The sequence below is a fragment of the Haliotis rufescens genome, unplaced genomic scaffold (assembly GCF_023055435.1).
Source record: "Haliotis rufescens isolate VD_foot unplaced genomic scaffold, xgHalRufe1.0.p SCAF_15, whole genome shotgun sequence".
NCBI lineage: Eukaryota > Metazoa > Mollusca > Gastropoda > Lepetellida > Haliotidae > Haliotis > Haliotis rufescens.
The window spans coordinates 32,111,261-32,133,151 of NW_025963835.1; the positions used below are offsets into that span (position 1 = coordinate 32,111,261).

At 42.6% G+C, this 21,891-nt stretch overlaps 1 protein-coding gene across 2 annotated transcripts in view; it reads left to right on the plus strand.

Annotated features, from left to right (window-relative positions):
- Positions 1-21,891, plus strand: part of LOC124132035 — a 33,670-nt gene that overhangs the window by 6,205 nt on the left and 5,574 nt on the right. Inside the window, exons 2-8 of one of the 2 annotated variants that reach the window (XM_046495614.2) lie at positions 6,057-6,264; positions 6,946-7,049; positions 8,137-8,282; positions 11,267-11,415; positions 16,253-16,267; positions 20,717-20,873; positions 21,526-21,668. In XM_046495614.2, the coding sequence (XP_046351570.2) occupies positions 6,057-6,264; positions 6,946-7,049; positions 8,137-8,282; positions 11,267-11,415; positions 16,253-16,267; positions 20,717-20,873; positions 21,526-21,668 (922 nt within the window). The remainder of the gene's footprint in view (positions 1-6,056; positions 6,265-6,945; positions 7,050-8,136; positions 8,283-11,266; positions 11,416-16,252; positions 16,268-20,716; positions 20,874-21,525; positions 21,669-21,891) is intronic. The other variant, XM_046495615.2, reaches the window with a different exon arrangement.

Here is a 21,891-nt window from a genome sequence, read left to right on the forward strand (position 1 = left end):
ATTTTTTTAACCTATGAAACCAAGATTTACTATAATGTTTTGACCAGTTTTTACAACATATTCTATCATACTGAAAACACTTGTGTGCTTGTTTACAACAGAGGTGAGCCCCATAGTGTCATTAACAGCAAGATTAGAGGTTCCCTCACGCCAAGGGAAAAGCAGCATGGCATATTTTGTAGGGTATTAATTTGTTTGTATTTGTTTCCTCCCATAGTGCTGTCCATATCACACGACAGGTTGAACCAGTGTTTCATACAGTTTGATAACAACTTGATAAGACATTCCTCCTGCCGTGCCTAATTTTGTAAATAAGGATGATAATGCACGACTGGATGATTTGTAAAGTTCTTTGTACTGACTGATAGATAGTAATGTTTACACCTTTCATTTAGAATATTAAGTGTGGACTGTAGCGATGCCTCATCGGGTGCACTCAGTGCAGTGTCATGGGCTTATAACATGGCCAGCAGCACATCACGTATTGGAATACCACTGTGAAGTTTGTTTATATCATCAGCAAGATCATTTATGTAGATGGAGTAATAAAGTTAGCTCATATGGGCGAAAGTTTACAGCCTTGTTTCACACTTTGGCTCACAGGGTAGCGTTCAGTGATCTATCTGTTCAACTTGATTACACAATCAACATCTGGGGCCCGTGAAGATCCAGGGTAGAATAGGTATTCAGCAACCCATGCTTGTCCCCATGAAGATCCAGGGTAGAATAGTTCTTCAGCAACCCATGCTTGTCCCCATGAAGATCCGGGGTAGAATAGGTCTTCAGCAACCCATGCTTGTCCCCATGAAGATCCAGGGTAGAATAGGTCTTCAGCAACCCATGCATGTCCCCGTGAAGATCCAGGGTAGAATAGGTCTTCAGCAACCCATGCTTGTCCCCATGAAGATCCAGGGTAGAATAGGTCTTCAGCAACCCATGCTTGTCCCCTTGAAGATCCAGGGTAGAATAGGTCTTCAGCAACCCATGCTTGCCATCAAAAAAGGCTTATGGGATTTGGTGGTCAGGTTCGCTGACTTGGTTGATGCATGTTATCGTATCCCAATTGCAAGGATTGATGCTAATGATGTCAATCACTGGATTGTGTGGTCCAGACTCGATTACTAACAGACTGCCTTCATATAACTGGAATATTGCTGGGTGCGGCGTGAAACAACAAACAAACAAACATCTGAATTTGGGGATTTTATAGCGTTGTGCATTTTACCTTTGACTCCAAAGGTTCGCAATTTGAACCATGTAAATCTCTTTTTACTGTGTCGAAAGCTTTTTTAAACTCACAAAAGATGACTGTTTTTTTTGTGTGTGTGTTTTGAATCAGTGTGTACACATTGAACATGTAGGTGATCTACACAATTCCTTTCTTTTCGGAATCCATTTTGTTCATCTGCTAAAACTGAATTCCTTTCACACCAGGTGGTGGAACGTCGCTATATAAGTGCAATAATCTTGGACGCGACGTTAAACCCAATTTCACCTCACCTCACACCAGGTGGATAATATTACTTTTAATATCTTGGCCTATATTTGACAGGGATGGAGATGAGTGTAATACCTCTAGTGGGTTAAAAGGTCACTCACACCAGCTTTAAGTACTGGATTAACAACGCCATTATTCCAACATCATTGAAACAATATATGATGAGTTAAAACAGCAAATCAACACAAGTTTCTGCTCAGATATTATTGATTCCTGGTACTTTACCACACTTTGCGTTAAAAACTGCCTTTTCCAATTTGATCTCGCTATTTGCGTGTTTAGCATGGAACAATCTGAGTTTTTAAACCATACTGATTGTTATCAATACTTAGAGCATCATGTATGTTAGCGGTAATGCCATTATACAAGTTATCATAAATACATTTCCATCTTGATAAAACCTATCTTGTTCACAACCAATAATTCCAGAGTTCTCCACTCGGTATATGTTTGTGTCTTTTAGTCACTAGTCCCAGTTCCCAATTTTCGTCCAAATATCTTTATTCTTGTGTTCACTATCAAGTGCATTGAGGTCATCTTGTTTTCTAAGAGCATACATATGCTTTTCCTTACAATTTAGTTCGTCCAAACAGGCTCTGGATTTTTATATAACTTTCTCCGGTCTCCTTTACTCACATTTCGATCGTTACATTTCAACCATACCCAACAGCGGGTATCTGGGTAGGTTTGGGTAGTAGTGGGTTGAATACCCGTATAGTAAATTTGGACTAGCTCTACTTTATATCTTGAATGTTTCTTGTTTTGGGGGTATTTTTACCTTTTAACTTCCTTTTTTTCATTTGTGTGTACAAAAGGTTTGTAAAACCCTATGCCTCATCAGCGATTTGTTTGTCATAATGGGCAGTTTCTATCATGTCTATCGATTCTAATAATAACTGCAATGATTCATCATTGAGAAAGTTATCAGGAACTCTTGTAAAATTACGGAGTAATGTTTCTTGTTTAGCTGACATATTTTGCTCTTTCAGAATCTGTGTGTGACAGGGGTAGTACTTTCGAGATTCGAATGGTGGGGAATCTTATTACAGCCATGCTTATTTGTAGCATTTATTACGTCTGTCATATTGTTGACATTAACTGGTTGTGAGGGACAACAACATCATCAACAACCACTGTACCTCTGTTAGGGACTGAAGTGAAATAATTCTCTCCTACTCTTACGTTAACCATATAATAACTGCAATCAACAGGAAAATCAATCAACGGGTTTGAATGAGTCTTCATCAACCCATGCTTGTGGTAAGAGGCGACTAACGGGATAGGGTGGTCAGGCTCACTTACTTGGTTGATGCATGTCATCGTATCCCAATAGAGTGGATCAATGATATCAATCACTTGATAGTCTGGTCCAGACTCAATTATGTACAGAACATCATCTTATAGCTGGAATATTGCTGAGTACAGTGTTAAAAACAAGCAAAGAAACCAACAAACTCAATCAACAGTTTGCCGTGGTAATATTTCCATCGCTAATTTTCTGATGCGGTACAATACTACATCATCCACACCTGCCACAAAGTCTGATTCTAAACCACACGGAGCAGTGGGATCAGCAGTCATATATTGTTCCATGAGATTTTGATAGGAGTACACCTGCACTACAAGTCTCTTTAAATACAGCTCGGGTCATGTGACCTTGTCGATTTTTCGGGCAGGAGATATGTGACACATGAGCAAAGGGTGCGGCCCATTTAACTTATCGATTTCAACCAATGAGTGTTGTCGTATATATGTCTAAGATAACATTGTTGAAATGTTATGAACAGCACGGCGAAACTGACCAGTCCTCGTTTTGTCCTTTTGTCAAGGGTTGTTCTATTTATTTCAAGCCATTTGTAATCAGGTAATCAGCATCTTCCTGAGGCAAGGGCGTATAGGCCCCACGTCAGCTGACTATAAAAGTCCACTACCCACCCTTGTCGAATTAGGCTGGAATTCCGGAGTTACATTTTGGCTGGACTAACGAGTCCATGCATTGTCCAATCAAAATCGTGTAATTAACTAGACATCTGGTTTGTAGGCAACATGGATTTCAACGTGCAGATTTCGGTCGACTGAAGGATTTGCAAAGCATGTGTATCGCAAACTGGGCTTCGACAGATATTTTGCAAATCTTTTCATGTTTTTTAACAAGGTGTCCAAGTGACCTGACACAGTTCGAGGGATAAGACCCGTTTTGTTGCAATCTTGATAATGGATTGATAGTGCCGCCATTTTGTTTGAAGTAAATGCAAGTGATATGAGAGATGGAATCTGATTGGTGAAGAGGATCGACATTGAAAAGACATAACTTGTCATATCCACTGGTGGCGCTAGGTTCGAGCCTGTAAATACCAGCCTTAAGTTCAACAAGGGTTGGAACTGGACTTAGTCAGGTAACACCCTTGCCTTGGGAAGATGATTAAACCTTTATTGTCTCTTTGTAATGTTTCACAAATATGTAGTGTATCAAATTACAGATAGTTAGCTGTGGTACGACTTTCAATTGAGAACTGTTCAGAGGTTTTGCATTTGTATTGTAAGACCAAATATAAGCTTTACAATCAAGTTTTTTAAACTTGACTTTTCATATGAATCTAATGTTGATTTTTTTTAAAAGTCACATTTTCGTTTTTCACATGAAAATTCCATGACCTGCACCCTCACATATCGTTTTAGGTTTTGTTACACTGTTTACCCACTGAGCCGAGACTATCCTTTTCACAGCGAAGCTACAGAGAACCCCAATTAAGTTGCTCTTGACTCTATTGCAGACTTGTACATGTCAGGGCTTCAGTGTAATTAGCTTTGAATTAGATGTTCATTCAGACAACTGTTGTCCCAAATTGGTCGCTATGACACAGTATTTAACAGTTCATGAATTGTTTAGCTTGTAATTCCCATCTGGGAATTTTTACTGACATTTGCTGCAGACTTGGGGTTGAATATCAGCCTCTGAGTAGGTCTAGATACATCCAGCAACAGCATCTATTGATCTGTTCCTCTATACATATCTCCTGTAACCATGGTAACCAGTTATTACAGATTTGTTTGAAATTATGACTGGCATCCACGGGACGTGCTCAACCACCATTTCCAGAGTGAACAGTTCATGACAATGGAAACAAGATCCCCCCAAAAAACCATGTACCCTGTGATTTAGCATGGTTAAGGTTAAAGAATTCACTGTACAGACTTGTCTCCCTTAGTTGTGCCAGGATCCTCTGTTTGTTGGATTTTCGCCCTTATTATGATCCTTGGTCTGTCAGCTCCATGATTCCTGTCACGGCTTCCTGCTGCAACAGACTGCCTCCGTGGTCTAGAGGTAGAGCGTCCGCCCGGAGAGCGGAAGGCCCGGGGTTCGATCCCCGGCTGCGTCATACTAAAAGACGTTAAAAGATGGTACTTGTTGTTACCCGGTCTGGCGCTCGGCATTAAGGGGCTAAAACAAGGACTGATCGGCTCGGAGTCAGTATACTGTGTCTGAGTGGGGTATTCATGTTAAACTGCGGCATGGTATCTCAGTGAGCTAGCACTATAAATCGGCATCAGTCCGGACTAGTACAAGCAGCCACACAAACCCACACACGTACATGCGCGTTGTATATAAGTGCAATAATCTTGGACGTGACATTAAACCCCACTTCACCTCACCTACTGCTGCAACATCAAGCTGACACACCATGATAGAACTCACCTACTGTTCAATCTGTTATTAAAGCAAAAGTCTTTGAGTTTGTCACTCTTGGTTGAGATCAGACCTTTTACTCCCGTACATTCCCTCCCTAGATGAAGTACTGACAACATCTCCATAGGAGGTTGCGTCAGGTGAACTTTCTAATCAGCCAATCATATTTGAGGCTTCTAGGTTCCTGGTACAAGTGAGCGAAGCATTTAGACCAGCATATCTGATGTCTATATCTCAATGATGAAGTTAAGCAATAAGTTCTGAATGTAAATAAAAAAGCCAGGACCTTTAGATTGTTGACGATATATTGTACACCTTGTTGTTTTTGAGTACAATGGCATCTACTCCTCAAAGGGTACCATAGAAGGAACATTTGTGTTCTCAAAAGATCTTCGGACATTAAAAGCAAAATTTCCGATTGAAAATGGAGAAGAAATGAAACTGAATCATGAAATGCTGACATTTAATTGGTTAAAGAATCCCCATATCCTTCATTTGGATTGGTTGGTCAAAGTGAACTCAGGATTTGCCTGACGCTACCTTCTATGAGCCCTGTGAAGGTCCGGGGGTAGAATAGGTCTTCAGCAACACATGCTTGTCGTATAAGGCAACTATGCTTGTTGTAGGAGGCGACTAACAGGATCTGGTGGACAGACTCGCTGACTTCGTTGATGCATGTCATCATATCCAAATTGCGTAGATCGATGCTCATGATATCAATCACTGGATTGTCTTGTCCAGACTTGATTATTTAGAGACAACCAAACAAACCTTCTGTGAACAAGTTGTCTGTCAGATATTTTGTCCAAGCAGAAGGTTTGGTATCGAGACCATGGTGACAGTGTAGAATTTACTGCCTTCACTTTCCAGTACAAGGTGACCCAAAAGATGGGTACTAGCAGCAGCGTGAGTAGTTCCCGCCCCGCCTCCAGTCGAGGTGATGCTGGGAGGAGGACGAGGTCCCCTACGGCCACTAGCCCAAACAGACCTGCGGTCACTTCACAGAACAGCCAGGTGGCCAAAGACGTCATGATCAGCTACAGCCATGCTGACAAGGAGATGATGGCCAACGTCAAAGGTAGGACGTTTTGAAGGTCGTTTTGAAAGTCGGTCTTCTTTCTGTACATTGTCAGCACTGCAAAATGAAAACAAAAAAATGAGTCAATTCCAACTGTTAAATTAAAAGCCTTAAGAATTTAGTTTCTTGTTTTATTAATTTTCGTGATGCCAGGTTGCTGGAGTCAAAAACAAATGCCAAGGTTGATTTCATAATTGTTAAAAGTATTTTGTTATGATACGGTCAACCCGTGAATATCCGGGGTAGAATAGGTCTTCATCAACCCATGCTTGCTGTGAAAGGCGACTATGCTCACTGACTTGGTTGATACATGTCACCGATCCCAATTGCGTGGATCGATGCTCATGATGTCAATCACTGGATTGTCTGGACTCGATTATTTTACAGACCGCCGTCATATAGCTGGAATATTGCTGAGTGCGGCATTAAACAACGAACAAACAAACAATTAGGCCAAGTCATCGGTAGATATGGAAAGAAAGGTCATGTCTCTTTCTGGACCACTGGTAATGTCATATTTTGAAGTTACAAAAAACTTAGTGATATTGGTGTGAAATTCCTATTTCTCTTTTTTCCTTACACTTGCAAGTTTTCCACTGGCTCAAAAAGGGCATCTATACTACTCCGTCCTTTGTTGACTCAGAATATCAGTTTAGTTTATGCTTTCACGTGGTTGAGCAGATGTACTGGAATCTAATGGGGTCAGCGTATGGGTAGACGTTGTCGGCCTCAACGCTGGTGTGGACTTTCTCAGCAAGATTGGACAAGCCATCATTGATGCCAAGGTAAACATTTTAATGACTTAAGGTGATTTCTTTTTCAGTTTTTTTTCTTGCAATGTTGGTGGCCGAAAAAACAATTGTCTTCATATGACCTTGTCTCATTTTGGGTGACCTTGGTGTTAGAGGACATATGGGTAGGATTCTGATCCAACATCATTCTTCCAACTTCCTCAGTTTTTAAACAGCGATAACCCGTGTGCAGTGTGTTGAAGGTGCAGGTAACCAGTTTTAGTGGCTGACAGGTTAATGGTGTCCTTTCATTGTGACGTCATGGCAACCGATGATGTCACAATAGTCTGCAAAGCATTGTGATGCAATTTCATTGCAGTGTTATCTAGGAGATATCACTTGATTTCACCCACCATCTATATGACAGTGACCTGTGAATAATCGAGTCTGGACCAGACAATCCAGTGACTGATATTATGAGCAACGTCCCTCCCCATCAGGATATGGTGACATGCAATCAACCAAGAGACAGAGCCTGACCAACTGCTCAATGTTGTCACCTTGTATGACCAGCGCAGGTTGCTAGAGACCTCGTCTTGCCTGGAATCCCCACCGATTTCACTTACATTGAACTGGGGACTTTTCCAAAACTCAGATCAGGCTCATCTGCTGAAGTAAAATATATTGGTTGGCCCGCGCAATATTGTCAGTTTCTGTGATGCCAGGCCTGGTTTTTTTTTTGTTTCTGTAATTTTTTTATATAATTGACTCCTTTTGTGAGTTATTTGGGTCAGAAGGATGAGAATATCATAAATTTTCAATTAGCTATTTTCCTTTTGGCATTTTTGCGAAATGTGACAGGAATTTTAACAAGGTAACAATATTCACAGTGTCATGGGAACAAGGCAACGCTGCGTGAAGGACCTGATTTCTGAGTAATATTTCAGCAAACAATTTCTGGAATAATATTTTTGTCACATTCCTGATTTCCATTGTCTGTTGATATTTAAACAAAGGAATCTTAAGACACCTCTGCTGTTTCTATTAATTTGTAACCAAGTCATGGGAAGACAACTCCACTATGTCTGTTAACGTGTAAACCAAATCATGGGAAGACAACTCCGTTGTGTCCCTGTTTCAGCTCTTCATCCAGCTGCTCAGCAAGAACTGTGTCAAGTCCAAGTACTGCCAAGATGAGCTGGCGCTGGCCTACGTCTCCAACACTGCCATCTTCCCCATCACTCTGACCAAACCCAAGGAACTGTACCCACATATGGACACCGGCATGTATGTTTCCACATATTGAAATACAGGATTTGTTCATTCCAGTCTGGACTTTTTGCCATTAGTCCAAAGTCTGAGTCTCACTGATTGTGTTGCAGTGACGGTGTCTGTGTAGCAGTTAAAGAGTCTTGTGTGGTGCCTTTGATGTACAGCCTCACTTTTTCCAAGAAGACACCGGAACTTTTCCCTGTTCATTCTTAGATAGTTGACTATTGCACTGGAAACTTCTCTATCAGACTCTTGGAGAAGGGTATTGAAGGCACTAAGCTTTTGTGCTTACTCTGCAGCCAATAACAGGGTGCCGTTGTACAGAGCGATCTTAGCGATAAGGTGATCGTAACGCCTATTACTTAACATGGACTTATGACGGTGGTAGTTCAAAGGTTGTTTTGTACAACAGCACCCTCGACCATATATTCGTTTGCCTCCCTGGATGCTGTCTTCTCAACAATACACACAATACTAATAACAGCAAAACATTCTTCCTCAGCAGCATCCATCTTGGCAAGATAATTCCCGCCACCATTTTCAACAATCTGTCAAGTCTTTGATAAATGTTTTTGATAGTGTATTGAGGACTTGAGGTGCATTGATAGTGACTGTGTTGCAGTGACGGTGACTGTGTTGCAGTGACGGTGACCCTTGTGTTGCAGTGACAGTGACAGTAACCCTTGTGTTGCAGTGACGGTAACTGTGTTGCAGTGACGGTGACTGTGTTGCAGTGACGGTAACCCTTGTGTTGCAGTGACAGTAACTGTGTTGCAGTGACGGTGACTGTGTTGCAGTGACCGTGACCCTTGTGTTGCAGTGACGGTGACCCTTGTGTTGCAGTGACGGTGACCCTTGTGTTGCAGTGACGGTGGCCCTTGTGTTGCAGTGATGGTGACCCTTGTGTTGCAGTGACGGTGACCCTTGTGTTGCAGTGACAATGACCCAGTGAAGGTGACCCTTGTGTTGCAGTGACGGTGACCCAGTGACGGTGACCCTTGTGTTGCAGTGACAGTGACCCTTGTATGGCAGTGACGGTGACTCTTGTGTTGCAGTGACGGTGACCCAGTGATGGTGACCCTTGTGTTGCAGTGACAGTGACCCTTGTGTTGCAGTGACGGTGACCCAGTGACGGTAACCCTTGTGTTTCAGTGACGGTGACCCAGTGACGGTGACCCTTGTGTTGCAGTGACAGTAACTGTTTTGCAATGACGGTGACCCTTGTGTTGCAGTGATGGTGACTGTGTTGCAGTGACAGTGACTGTGTTGTTGAACGGTGACCCTTGTGTTGCAGTGACGGTGACCCTTGTGTTGCAGTGATGGTGACTGTGTTGCAGTGACGGTGACCCTTGTGTTGCAGTGACAGTGACCCTTGTGTTGCAGTGACAGTGACCCTTGTTTTGCAGTGACGATGTCTGTGTTGCAGTGACGGTGACCCTTGTGTTGCAGTGACAGTAACCCTTATGTTGCAGTGATGGTGACTGTGTTACAGTGACGGTGACCCTTGTGTTGCAGTGACAGTGACCCTTGTGTTGCAGTGACAGTGACCCTTGTTTTGCAGTGACGATGTCTGTGTTGCAGTGACGGTGACCCTTGTGTTGCAGTGACAGTAACCCTTATGTTGCAGTGATGGTGACTGTGTTACAGTGACGGTGACCCTTGTGTTGCAGTGATGGTGACTCTTGTGTTGCAGTGATGGTGACTGTGTTGCATTGACGGTGACCCTTGTGTTGCAGTTATGGTGACTGTGTTGCAGTGACGGTGACCCTTGTGTTGCAGTTATGGTGACTGTGTTGCAGTGACGGTGACCCTTGTGTTACAGTGATGGTGACTGTGTTGCAGTGACGGTGACCCTTGTGTTGCAGTGACGGTGACTGTGTTGCAGTGATGGTGACCCTTGTGTTGCAGTGACGGTGACCCTTGTGTTGCAGTGACGGTGACCCTTGTGTTGCAGTGACGGTGACCCATGTGTTGCAGTGACGGTGACCCTTGTGTTGCAGTGATGGTGACTGTGTCGCAGTGACGGTGACCCTTGTGTTGCAGTGACGGTGACCCTTGTGTTGCAGTGACGGTGACCCTTGTGTTGCAGTGACGGTGACCCTTGTGTTGCAGTGACGGTGACCCTTGTGTTGCAGTGACGGTGACCCTTGTGTTGCAGTGATGGTGACTGTGTCGCAGTGACGATGACCCTTGTGTTACAGTGACGGTGACCCTTGTGTTGCATTGACGGTGACCCATGTGTTGCAGTGACGGTGTCCCTTGTGTTGCAGTGACGGTGACCCTTGTGTTGCAGTGACGGTGACCCTTGTGTTGCAGTGACGGTGACCCTTGTGTTGCAGTGATGGTGACTGTGTTGCAGTGACGGTGACCCTTGTGTTGCAGTGACAGTGACCCTTGTGTTGCAGTGACTGTGACCCTTGTGTTGCAGTGACGGTGACCCTTGTGTTGCAGTGATGGTGACTGTGTCGCAGTGACGGTGACTGTGTCGCAGTGATGGTGACCCAGTGATGGTGACTGTGTTGCAGTGACGGTGACTGTGTTACAGTTTCGGTGACTGTGTTGCAGTGACCCTTGTGTTGCAGTGACGGTGACTGTGTCGCAGTGACGGTGACCCAGTGATGGTGACTGTGTTGCAGTGACGGTGACTGTGTTACAGTTTCGAAGACCCTTGTGTTGCAGTGACGGTGACTGTGTCACAGTGACAGTGACCCAGTGATGGTGACTGTGTTGCAGTGACGGTGACTGAGTTACAGTTTCAGTGACCCTTGTGTTGCAGTGACGGTGACCCTTGTGTTGCAGTGACGGTGACTGTGTCGCAGTGACGGTGACCCAGTGATGGTGACTGTGTTGCAGTGATGGTGACTGTGTTGCAGTGACGGTGACTGTGTTACAGTGACGGTGACTGTGTTGCAGTGACAGTGGCTGTGTTGCAGTGATGGTGACCCTTGTGTTACAGTGACAGTGACTGTGTTACAGTGATGGTGACCCTTGTGTTACAGGAAGCTCCAGCTGGCTGGCTATCAGTGGGTGGAGATATGGGAAGAAGGCACATTTGACACCAAGATGGCGGAACTCATCCCCATGCTGAAGGAGGCCCTGGATGAGAAGGACAAGGATGCAGAGACCGAGAAGAAAGATAGCTCTAAAGGTACATCAGTCTCCTCATTGTATGTCATCCCTGATTATCCACTCTACCGTTTCACTCTTGTACAGTGATCCCTCGCTACAACGCTACCTTCGGGGTCCAAATAATTGATAAGCGTTATAGATGATCAGCAGTTTAACAAAGGCTGAGTCGTAGGTGGTAGATGGCCAACAAAACAGTGTATATGCTCTGCCTATCTAACATGATCTACGTTGCACGTTTCAGAGTTTAAAAAAAGATGAGAATTCAAGTTGTTTATGATTCATAGTGAAAAAAAAAGATTTATCGAGTATATATTTGCACTTTAAAAAAATCACATTGTATCCCTTCAGCAAATTCAGGTGAATAATAACATTTGTGACGATTCCGGGGTAGAACAGGTCTTCAGCAACCCATGCTTGCCGTAAAAGGTGACTATGCTTGTCGTAAAAGGCGACTAACGGGATCAGGTGGTCAGGCTCACTGACTTGGTTGATGCATGTCATCGATCCCAATTGCGTGGATGGATGCTTATGATGTCAATCACAGGATTGTCTGGTCCAGACTCGATTATTTACAGACCGCTGTCATATAGCTGGAATATTGCTGAGTGCGGCGTTAAACAACAAACCAACCAACCAACCAAATCAGGTGAATAAACAGGTATAACAAACTTGGTGAATAAAAGTATTAAATTTGACATAAAACATCATTAGACATGATGATTTACCGTTCCAATTGTATTTCCTGCCCTCCAAGGCATTGTTTTTTATGCAGAGACTAAGATTACTGTGTGTATTTTCTTGTAAACTAAGCCAGAAATAGCAATCAGCTGTGCACACGTTTCCTCCCAATCTACTGGTGATTCAGTTAAAAAGCACCCAATGATACAGCTTCAAAGAATTTTTATGTAATTGTCGGAAGAAATTGTATATATATATATTTTAAATGATGAGAATCATAAGCATAGCACTTCGGTACAGGTGGTATGCAGGATATTTTTTTACGTATGGAACAATTTGACCAGTCATTGTAGGGACTTCCCGCGCTACATGTATTTCGCTCTTGCAAAAATGTTATATTGACATTTAATAGTCAAACTGCCTCAAATATGACTTTTAGTGAGTCATGGTACGGCATTTATGATATGATATTCTCTTGCAACCATAGTTTGTTTCAAGGGGTCAATAACGGTAATCTGACCGTGGTTGCTGCAAATAACAGTGAGTTGTGCGGTCAACCGATCACTTCGAATACGATTTCGAGGAAATGAATGTAAATTAACAATATTGGTATGGTATTTCTCATTGCGGATTGGCTACAAGAAGGGAATTCCAATACCAGTATATACAATCAATATTTATGTCTCATGAATATTTAGTAGGCTGGAATGTGCAGATTCCGGCTCAAGTTTTGTAAACATTATTAAAATTATTAAATGAAATTTTGAATGTAATTAATAAAATATATTGCAAACATAAGTCCAGATAATAAATGAACAATTTGTTTATAACCAGATATCATAATAATAGGGTAGCAGCTGATAATGTTTTCTGAGATGGGAGAAAACATCGTGTCATTGGAAAACTTGAGTTTATGTTAGTAAATTTTGGGAGCCATGCTTTACTCTGCGCTACAACCAAGTTTGTGCTATATTGAAGAGCCCAATAGCAGGGAACACTGTATCATAAATGCCATGGTCAAATTTGCCTCCATCCTACATTTTGGAAGAGTTGTTGCCGAGTCCTTCTCCATCTTCGAGTTCCCAAGTTAACTGACTATAAAAGTCCAGTTTCCACCCTGGCTGAACTAGGTTGGAATTTCCAGGCTCGATCCTAGCGCCACCTGTGGCTATAAGGAGTTATGTCCCTTCTATGTCCCACCTATTGACCAATCAGAATCCACCTCTCATATCGCTTGCATTTGCTGATCGATAATCAAAGAAAGATTTGCAAAATATCTGCCAACGCCCCTGCTTTGCAAATCCTTCAAATGCGATTTTGATTGAATTGTGCAAAGACTCGTTAGTCCAGCCTAAATGTAACCCTGGAATTCCAGCCTAGTTCCTCAAGGGTGGAAACTTGACTTTTATGGTCAGTTAACGCCCTTGCCTCAGGAAGATGCTCCTTCTCTCTTATCACCAACTTAGCACAGAATTCCTCTTGCTCATGACCTTGAAATCAACGACCAGTCAAAATGTGAGTTATGATTTAACCCAAATGACAGATGAGGGAAATCCAACCAATGGTTTGTCTAGACCATTGGCAGTCCTTGATTCATCATTCAAACTCAGCTTTGGTTATCTGCTATTATGTTGTCGGTTATTGACTGCCCTCACAATCCTAGTCAGTCTCCTAGGTTCACACAGGGCAGTACAAGGTCCAGACTGGACCGACAGTGGTCCTAGGTTCACACAGGGCAGTGCAAGGTCCAGACTGGACCGACAGTGGTCCTAGGTTCACACAGGGCAGTGCAAGGTCCAGACTGGACCGACAGTGGTCCTAGGTTCACACAGGGCAGTGCAAGGTCCAGACTGGACCGACAGTGGTCCTAGGTTCACACAGGGCAGTGCAAGGTCCAGACTGGACCGACAGTGGTCCTAGGTTCACACAGGGCAGTGCAAGGTCCAGACTGGACCGACAGTGGTCCTAGGTTCACACAGGGCAGTGCAAGGTCCAGACTGGACCGACAGTGGTCCTAGGTTCACACAGGGCAGTACAAGGTCCAGATTGGACTGACAGTGGTCTGCAGACCGTGGAGCGTGTCTACCTTCTAGTGCTGCTTTTGGCATTGAACACAATCGACTCACTCACTCAGTGTTATCAGTTGTCATCACATGGAGATGGTGTTATTGGTTACAGCTGACCTACAGCACGTTGTACGCAGCAAGCCCCAGACCAAGCCATCCCTCGGTATGACCTGCACCGTGTGTGTGTGTTGTTCATGTTAACAGGTGATGTGTCAAGGTGATGTGTCAAGGTGATGTGAACGGCCGATGAAATCAGCTGCACAGTGTCAGAGTTTGTGTCATGTTCTGGACGTTTGTGTGCATTTTTGTGTCATGTTCTGCATGTTTGTGTGAATCTTTGTGTTATTGTTCTGCATGTTTGTGAGCATGTTTGTGTTATGTTCGGGACGTTTGTGTGCATGTTTATGTGGTGTGTTTGTGGATATATTTGTGTGCGGGATGACATATTCTGTGGAAGTCAGTTTGTAGCATTACAATCTGAGGATAAATGGGATATACACAATTATGTGGTGTTGTTTTGCATATTGTGATGTTTGGATTTGGATACTTGGGTGGAATATGGCCACATAATTCTATACTTGCAACAAGATGGATACTGGGGTGGAATACGGCAACATAATTCTATACTTGCAACAAGATGGATACTGAGGTGGAATATGGCCACATAATTCTATACTTGCAACAAGATGGATACTGGGGTGGAATACGGCCACATAATCCTATACTTGCAACAAGATGGATACTGGGGTGGAATACGGCCACATAATTCTATACTTGCAACAAGATGGATACTGGGGTGGAATACAGCCACATAATCCTATACTTGCAACAAGATGGATACTGGGGTGGAATACGGCCACATAATTCTATACTTGCAACAAGATGGATACTGGGGTGGAATACGGCCACATAATCCTATACTTGCAACAAGATGGAAACTGATGTGGAATACGGCCACATAATCCTATACTTGCAACAAGATGGATACTGAAGTGGAATACGGCCACATAATCCTATACTTGCAACAAGATGGATACTGAGGTGGAATACGGCCACATAATCCTATACTTGCAACAAGATGGATACTGAAGTGGAATACGGCCACATAATCCTATACTTGCAACAAGATGGATACTGAGGTGGAATACGGCCACATAATCCTATACTTGCAACAAGATGGATACTGGGGTGGAATACGGCCACATAATCCTGTACTTGCAACAAGATGGATACTGATGTGGAATACGGCCACATAATCCTATACTTGCAACAAGATGGATACTGATGTGGAATACGGCCACATAATCCTATACTTGCAACAAGATGGATACTGATGTGGAATACGGCCACATAATTCTATACTTGCAACAAGATGGATACTGAGGTGGAATACGGCCACATAATCCTATACTTGCAACAAGATGGATACTGGGGTGGAATATGGCCACATAATTCTATACTTGCAACAAGATGGATACTGATGTGGAATACGGCCACATAATTCTATACTTGCAACAAGATGGATACTGAGGTGGAATACGGCCACATAATCCTATACTTGCAACAAGATGGATACTGATGTGGAATACGGCCACATAATCCTGTACTTGCAACAAGATGGATACTGGGGTGGAATACGGCCACATAATCCTATACTTGCAACAAGATGGATACTGATGTGGAATACGGCCCGGTCAGAATCAGTTATTATCCGCCACCACAAAGTGGAAGGGGGATATAGGAAATGGTGCTGACCGTCCATCTGTCACGTTTCGTTTTAGGAGCATGAGAGATAGCATAACCAAACTTGGCACATAGATAGGTCTAGTGGTAAACTAGCTGGTTCCTTTTGATAGTTTGAGATTTTTTATAATTTATTTTTCAACTGTGACTTTGACTGAAAATGTCCGTAGACTCATTCTCGTTATAGTGATGCCATTGATGACTCTGGATTTTATCTTGAAGTTGTGTGTTCACATTTCTGGTAGGTCTCGTCATTGAGGTAGCATTGTGTGAGTTCGGGTGAACGGGTAGCCCCGTGGTGCGTGTGTTCATTTACTCGAACCTCACCTACATTTGTGGAGTATATGCTTTTCTTACCTTTGGTTTCAGAAAAGAGGACAAAATGTAAGCCATTGTGAGTGGAGTGTTTGGTGGTGTAGTGCTAACATTTGCGTGATGATAACCCTGTGTTGTTGGGAGTGTATTGTTTATATCTTAAACTGTAGCAGTCTGCGACTTCAGCCACAAGTCCAAAGTGCAAGTGTAGAACAATTGTTTCTTAAAGCAAACACAGCTAATAATAGTGTAATAATAACACTAAAATCTGGCTTGACAACAGTATAAGGATCCATACCGAAATGTCGCCTTTACAGTAAGAAAGAAGTTGTTATCCATAAATTGTGTCTACTTTGTCATCTGTCAATTTCTAAACTACCTGTCCAAAAGTGTAACACTAAAATCTACAGAAAATGATGCTAAAATCCAACTTGTTTATGCACAGACTGTCATCTTGATTTAGTGAAGTCAGGATAAGAAGATGACATCTAGATACTTCAGGAAGAGAGGTCTCACAAGTGTCGCAGTTCCCTGTAATGGGTCTGATACATGATGTCTGTGATGAGGTCACAAGAGGTCAAATTATAAGATATGGTTTCCAATTTCACAGATTTCAGATTCATTGATGAAAGCTGTATTTTCAAATCACTTATGATAGATGCTCAATAATTAACAAAGTACCTGTCATAATTCATGGTTGTGTCAAATGTCATGAAACTGCTTGTAAATGTTGCATTGACAGTGCTTTACACTGACCAATATTTGTACCAAAAGGAAAACCAGCGCCAAAATGAAATTTCTGGTCCTGTTGGATCTCAACTAGACACAATGGTGCTTAGAGATAGACTCAATCTATCACAGATTTAAAAAGTCGTACAATCTTAAATTACTTTGTTCGTCCCCGAAATAACACTAGACCAACGGCCCACCATTTATTTAATTTTCACTGGTACTTTAGAAAGTATACTCTTCTAGAACCAGCGGACCAGTGTTGGTGTTCATTCAGAAAGTATTGTCAGTGTTGAATGGAGACGTCATAACATAACCACTCCTTTTGTAACAAGTCACGTTCTCCCAAGGTCAAGATCACTCAGTGTGAAGCAGACGTCCCAAAGAGTTTGTGTGCACAATATCTGGAACATTCATAAATGGAATATGATGAAATGTTATTCATATGATCTCAAGGTAGTTCATGGCTAAAACTGAAGTTCATGGTCATTGAACAGGAAGTGTGTCGATATAACTTTGTTGTTAAGGTAGCTAGGGGCACAGGACTTTCTGTTTCAAAGCTGTCTTGCCTTGCCTTAAACATCCAGCTGGATAGATGTTTGCCTCAGTATTAAGACAGGAGGAGGGAAATTCTTACGCTGCAAGATGTACCCCGTTGTATTTGAGACAGCTTGCAACTGTTGATGTCGTGGCTTGATTGGACGGAAATTTGTTTCCCAAACTGGAAGTGCATCACATTGGATTATCTGGTTTATTGCCTCTTGTGAGTCGTGTGTAGCTGCCACACTCAGGACTATTCCAGCCATGAGGAGGCCTGTAAGTAATCAAATCTGGACCAGACAATCCAGTGAAACAAGGAGTATCTTGAAGTAGAAGTGACATTGGGAGTCTAAAGCTGATTAAATGAAACTTTGTATAACCCATTGGAGCCATCACCCGTTTGGTTGGCTGGTTGGTCAAGACGAGGGCCTCACCACATGGATGTAGATACTAGGGCTGCGATGGGTAACTCGGGTACTCGGGTACTCGGGTCGGGCGGTTAATGAGTAGGACCCGGGTACCCACAGGGCTACATGGACGCGTGGTTAGTCATGTGATATATTGTTTAAAGACAAATAATATCTAGAACTCTGTTTTAACTACAAGTCACTAATGTTCGCTGTTCTTTCAGACTACTACCCCCATTCCTTCTGTTTGAATAAAAATAAAACTTCAGTCACCTTCAGTGTATACATCAGTACATACCACTTCAGTTTTATACATGTATCTACACACATTTTGCCATGACTACGGTCAAACCTTTCTCAATCAGACAGTTTGTACCTACCCCATGGGTACCCGGGTAGGGTCGGGTAATAGGAGGGTGGGTACCCTGGTAATAAATATGGACTCGTCCCAGCCCTAGTAGATACATATGTATTCAGAGTGACGGAGGAACGTAGTGTAGATAAACCCATGAAGAACTGACTTGTGGTGAATGTGGTTTCTTGACATGCGAAGGGGTCCATGATCAGTGCTCCACTGGCGTCAGTGTGTCAGAAATAACAGACACTGGCTGTACAACTAGTTTACTGACTTGTGGTGAATGTGGTTTCTTGACATGCGAAGGGGTCCAGGATCAGTGCTCCACTGGCGTCAGTGTGTCAGAAATAACAAACACTCGCTGTACAACTAGTTTACTGACTTGTGGTGAATGTGGTTTCTTGACATGCGAAGGGGTCCAGGATCAGTGCTCCACTGGCGTCAGTGTGTCAGAAATAACAAACACTCGTTGTACAACTAGTTTACTGACTTGTGGTGAATGTGGTTTCTTGACATGCGAAGGGGTCCAGGATCAGTGCTCCACTGGCGTCAGTGTGTGAGAAATAACAAACACTTGCTGTACAACTAGTTTACTGACTTGTGGTGAATGTGGTTTCTTGACATGCGAAGGGGTCCATGATCAGTGCTCCACTGGCGTCAGTGTGTCAGAAATAACAGACACTCGCTGTACAACTAGTTTACTGACTTGTGGTGAATGTGGTTTCTTGACATGCGAAGGGGTCCATGATCAGTGCTCCACTGGCGTCCGTGTGTCAGAACAACAAACACTCGCTGTACAACTAGTTTACTGACTTGTGGTGAATGTGGTTTCTTGACATGCGAAGGGGTCCAGGATCAGTGCTCCACTGGCGTCAGTGTGTCAGAAATAACAAACACTCGTTGTACAACTAGTTTACTGACTTGTGGTGAATGTGGTTTCTTGACATGCGAAGGGGTCCAGGATCAGTGCTCCACTGGCGTCAGTGTGTCAGAAATAACAAACACTCGCTGTACAACTAGTTTACTGACTTTCTAATTGTTGTATTAACACATTTCCTCAACTTGAAAATATTTATTAAAGTAATATGTTTAGTGTGTGTTGCTTGCTCTAGAAATTAAGATGTGTACATTTCTTGTTTGTGTTTTTTGTAAACATATATCATGATATATTATGCCTGTTCAGTTTTACTTCTTATTTTATGGATTTCCTTGTCAAGTACAGGGATAGAAGAAAACCATTTTGTACATTGACATGATTAATATCAAATGAATTTTTACTAAAATGCCTCTTGATTCTGTGGTTGTTTGTTATTTTGCTGGTGTACTTTAGGGACTGGTCATTTATTGCGGGTTTGGGCTGGGGTGTGTCAGAGGTTTTACAGGCACTGTGTACTGAAAATAATGGCCCTCCCTTAAATCCTGTCATATTTTAGATGACCCTCTCCATGTTCTTGTACATTTTTTCATGACCCACCCTTAAAAGACAAAATCAAATGCACCTTTATTCCATTAGAAAATGTCCATTTACCTCACGACCCTCCCTCTCCAAGTGACCGACATATTTTATGGTGAACCGCCCCTAGATTCACTCTCTCTTTCATTTCCTACTTTCCCCCCACCACCCACAGTAAACATATTAAGTGACAGGTCACTAAGTTTCTGGGTTTTTTTCCAGGTTTATCCATAAATCAAGAACATAAAGTTTCAGATTCAATATTGTGATGTGCATGTTTGTAAAACTTCTTGAAACGGTAATTAGTATCATGTATCACAATTTATGTGAACACTGTTGTTGTTTTGAATATAACATATAAACTGTTGTCTCTGAAGCCAAACAATTTCATTTTCTGCTAAAGCCTTTCAAGTATGATATTCTGTGTCTAAATTCTTAGGCAGAGTTGCCTCCCTTAGGCATGCAAGGAAAAGGTGATAATTGATTCATGTCTCAGGCTCGCCCTGATTATGTTTGTAGGTTTGTCCTAAGTGATACAGGTCTTAGACATCTAGCACTGTAATAAAACCCACAAATACAGTGCTAGATGTCTAAGACCTGCATCACTTAGGATGTTTCTCCCACATCAAGCTGACACACTGTGATATAAATGAAATACTGTTTGAAACGGTTAAACTTCACTCACTCACTCACTCACACACTCACTCACTCACTCACTCACTCACTCACTCACTCACTCACTCACTCACTCACTCACTGAAGTTTCTTTGTCCTGCAGATCAACGACAGAAGTTAACACGTTAACAGACTCGTCAGAATCTGCATCGGAAGAAGACATCTAGCACTGTAATAAAACCCACAAATACAGTGCTAGATGTCTAAGACCTGCATCACTTAGGATGTTTCTCCCACATCAAGCTGACACACTGTGATATAAATGAAATACTGTTTGAGACGGTTAAACTTCACTCACTCACTCACTCACTCACTCACTCACTCACTCACTCACTCACTGAGGTTTCTTTGTCCTGCAGATCAACGACCGAAGTTAACACGACAACAGACTCGTCAGAATCTGCATCGGAAGAAAGCTAAGAATGAGCGGGTCAGCAGATCTGACGAGATATTGAACTTGATGCCCGACGACTACTGGAAGAAGTTCTATGTAGGGGACAATGTGGCTTGGAACAAGTAGGTCCACACACTGGCAACACCATGACTGTTGTCATGAGGCCAGACCAAATTCATTTCTTCAAATCTGTCTTCCCTGGTGTAGGGACCTCACAAAAATGTACTGTATTCACCGCATTAAGCGCCCTGCTCAAATAAGCGCCCCGCTCAAATAAGCGCCCTGCTAAAATAAGCGCCCCGCTCAAACAAGCGCCCCGCTCAAATAAGCGCCCCTCTCAAACAAGCACTCCCTGATCAACTTCTACATTAATCTATAAGTAATCCTTATAAGCACCCTCTACAATGCTCAAATATTTACATGAATGAGTGTCTTTTCTTGTGCATATTTCAGATTCTTGACAGAAAAATGCAGCAGTTTAGAGCGGGTATATAATTGTGTAGTAACTATCATTAAAAGGTTTGAGTGTCATTGACATTTGAACCAAGTTTGTTTTCTACCACTCCATTCTCGACAGTGCATTTACCTTGTGCATGGTTCCCCCCATTTTCTAAGCACCCAAGGTGCTTATTACAGCGAATACGGTAGCTGGAAATATAAAATGCAAGTAACAAATTAACAGCCATAGCAAACTGATGTTACACCCTAAATATACCTTAGTGAATCGTTAAACAAGAAATTAAATATTACTGAATGTATTCCATGTTCGGCCAGGTTTGTGGAGACCTTCATGTCGCTGTACAAGTGCCCCCTGGAGGAGATGTTCAGCAGCAACGACCAGACGTGGCTGGTCAGCATCCTGAGGAGGGAGATGGAGATTGATGACGACGGCATGCTCAGCAAAACCTCCTTAATAGGTGGGGAAACATCATCATTGTGGAAATGTACAAAACAAAGCTAGTTATGGTTGATAACTGGCCAAACAAGAATAGCTAATCTCTATGAATTCCTATGCAATTTTGAAATTTCATTTTATGAGACTTCTCCTAAAACAAACTTTGCAGGGTTAGAAATTATGTAATTTTTTCCCTTGACAAAGTTGTGTGGATAACAACTTCTTTATTTTCTGTAAAGGCGATG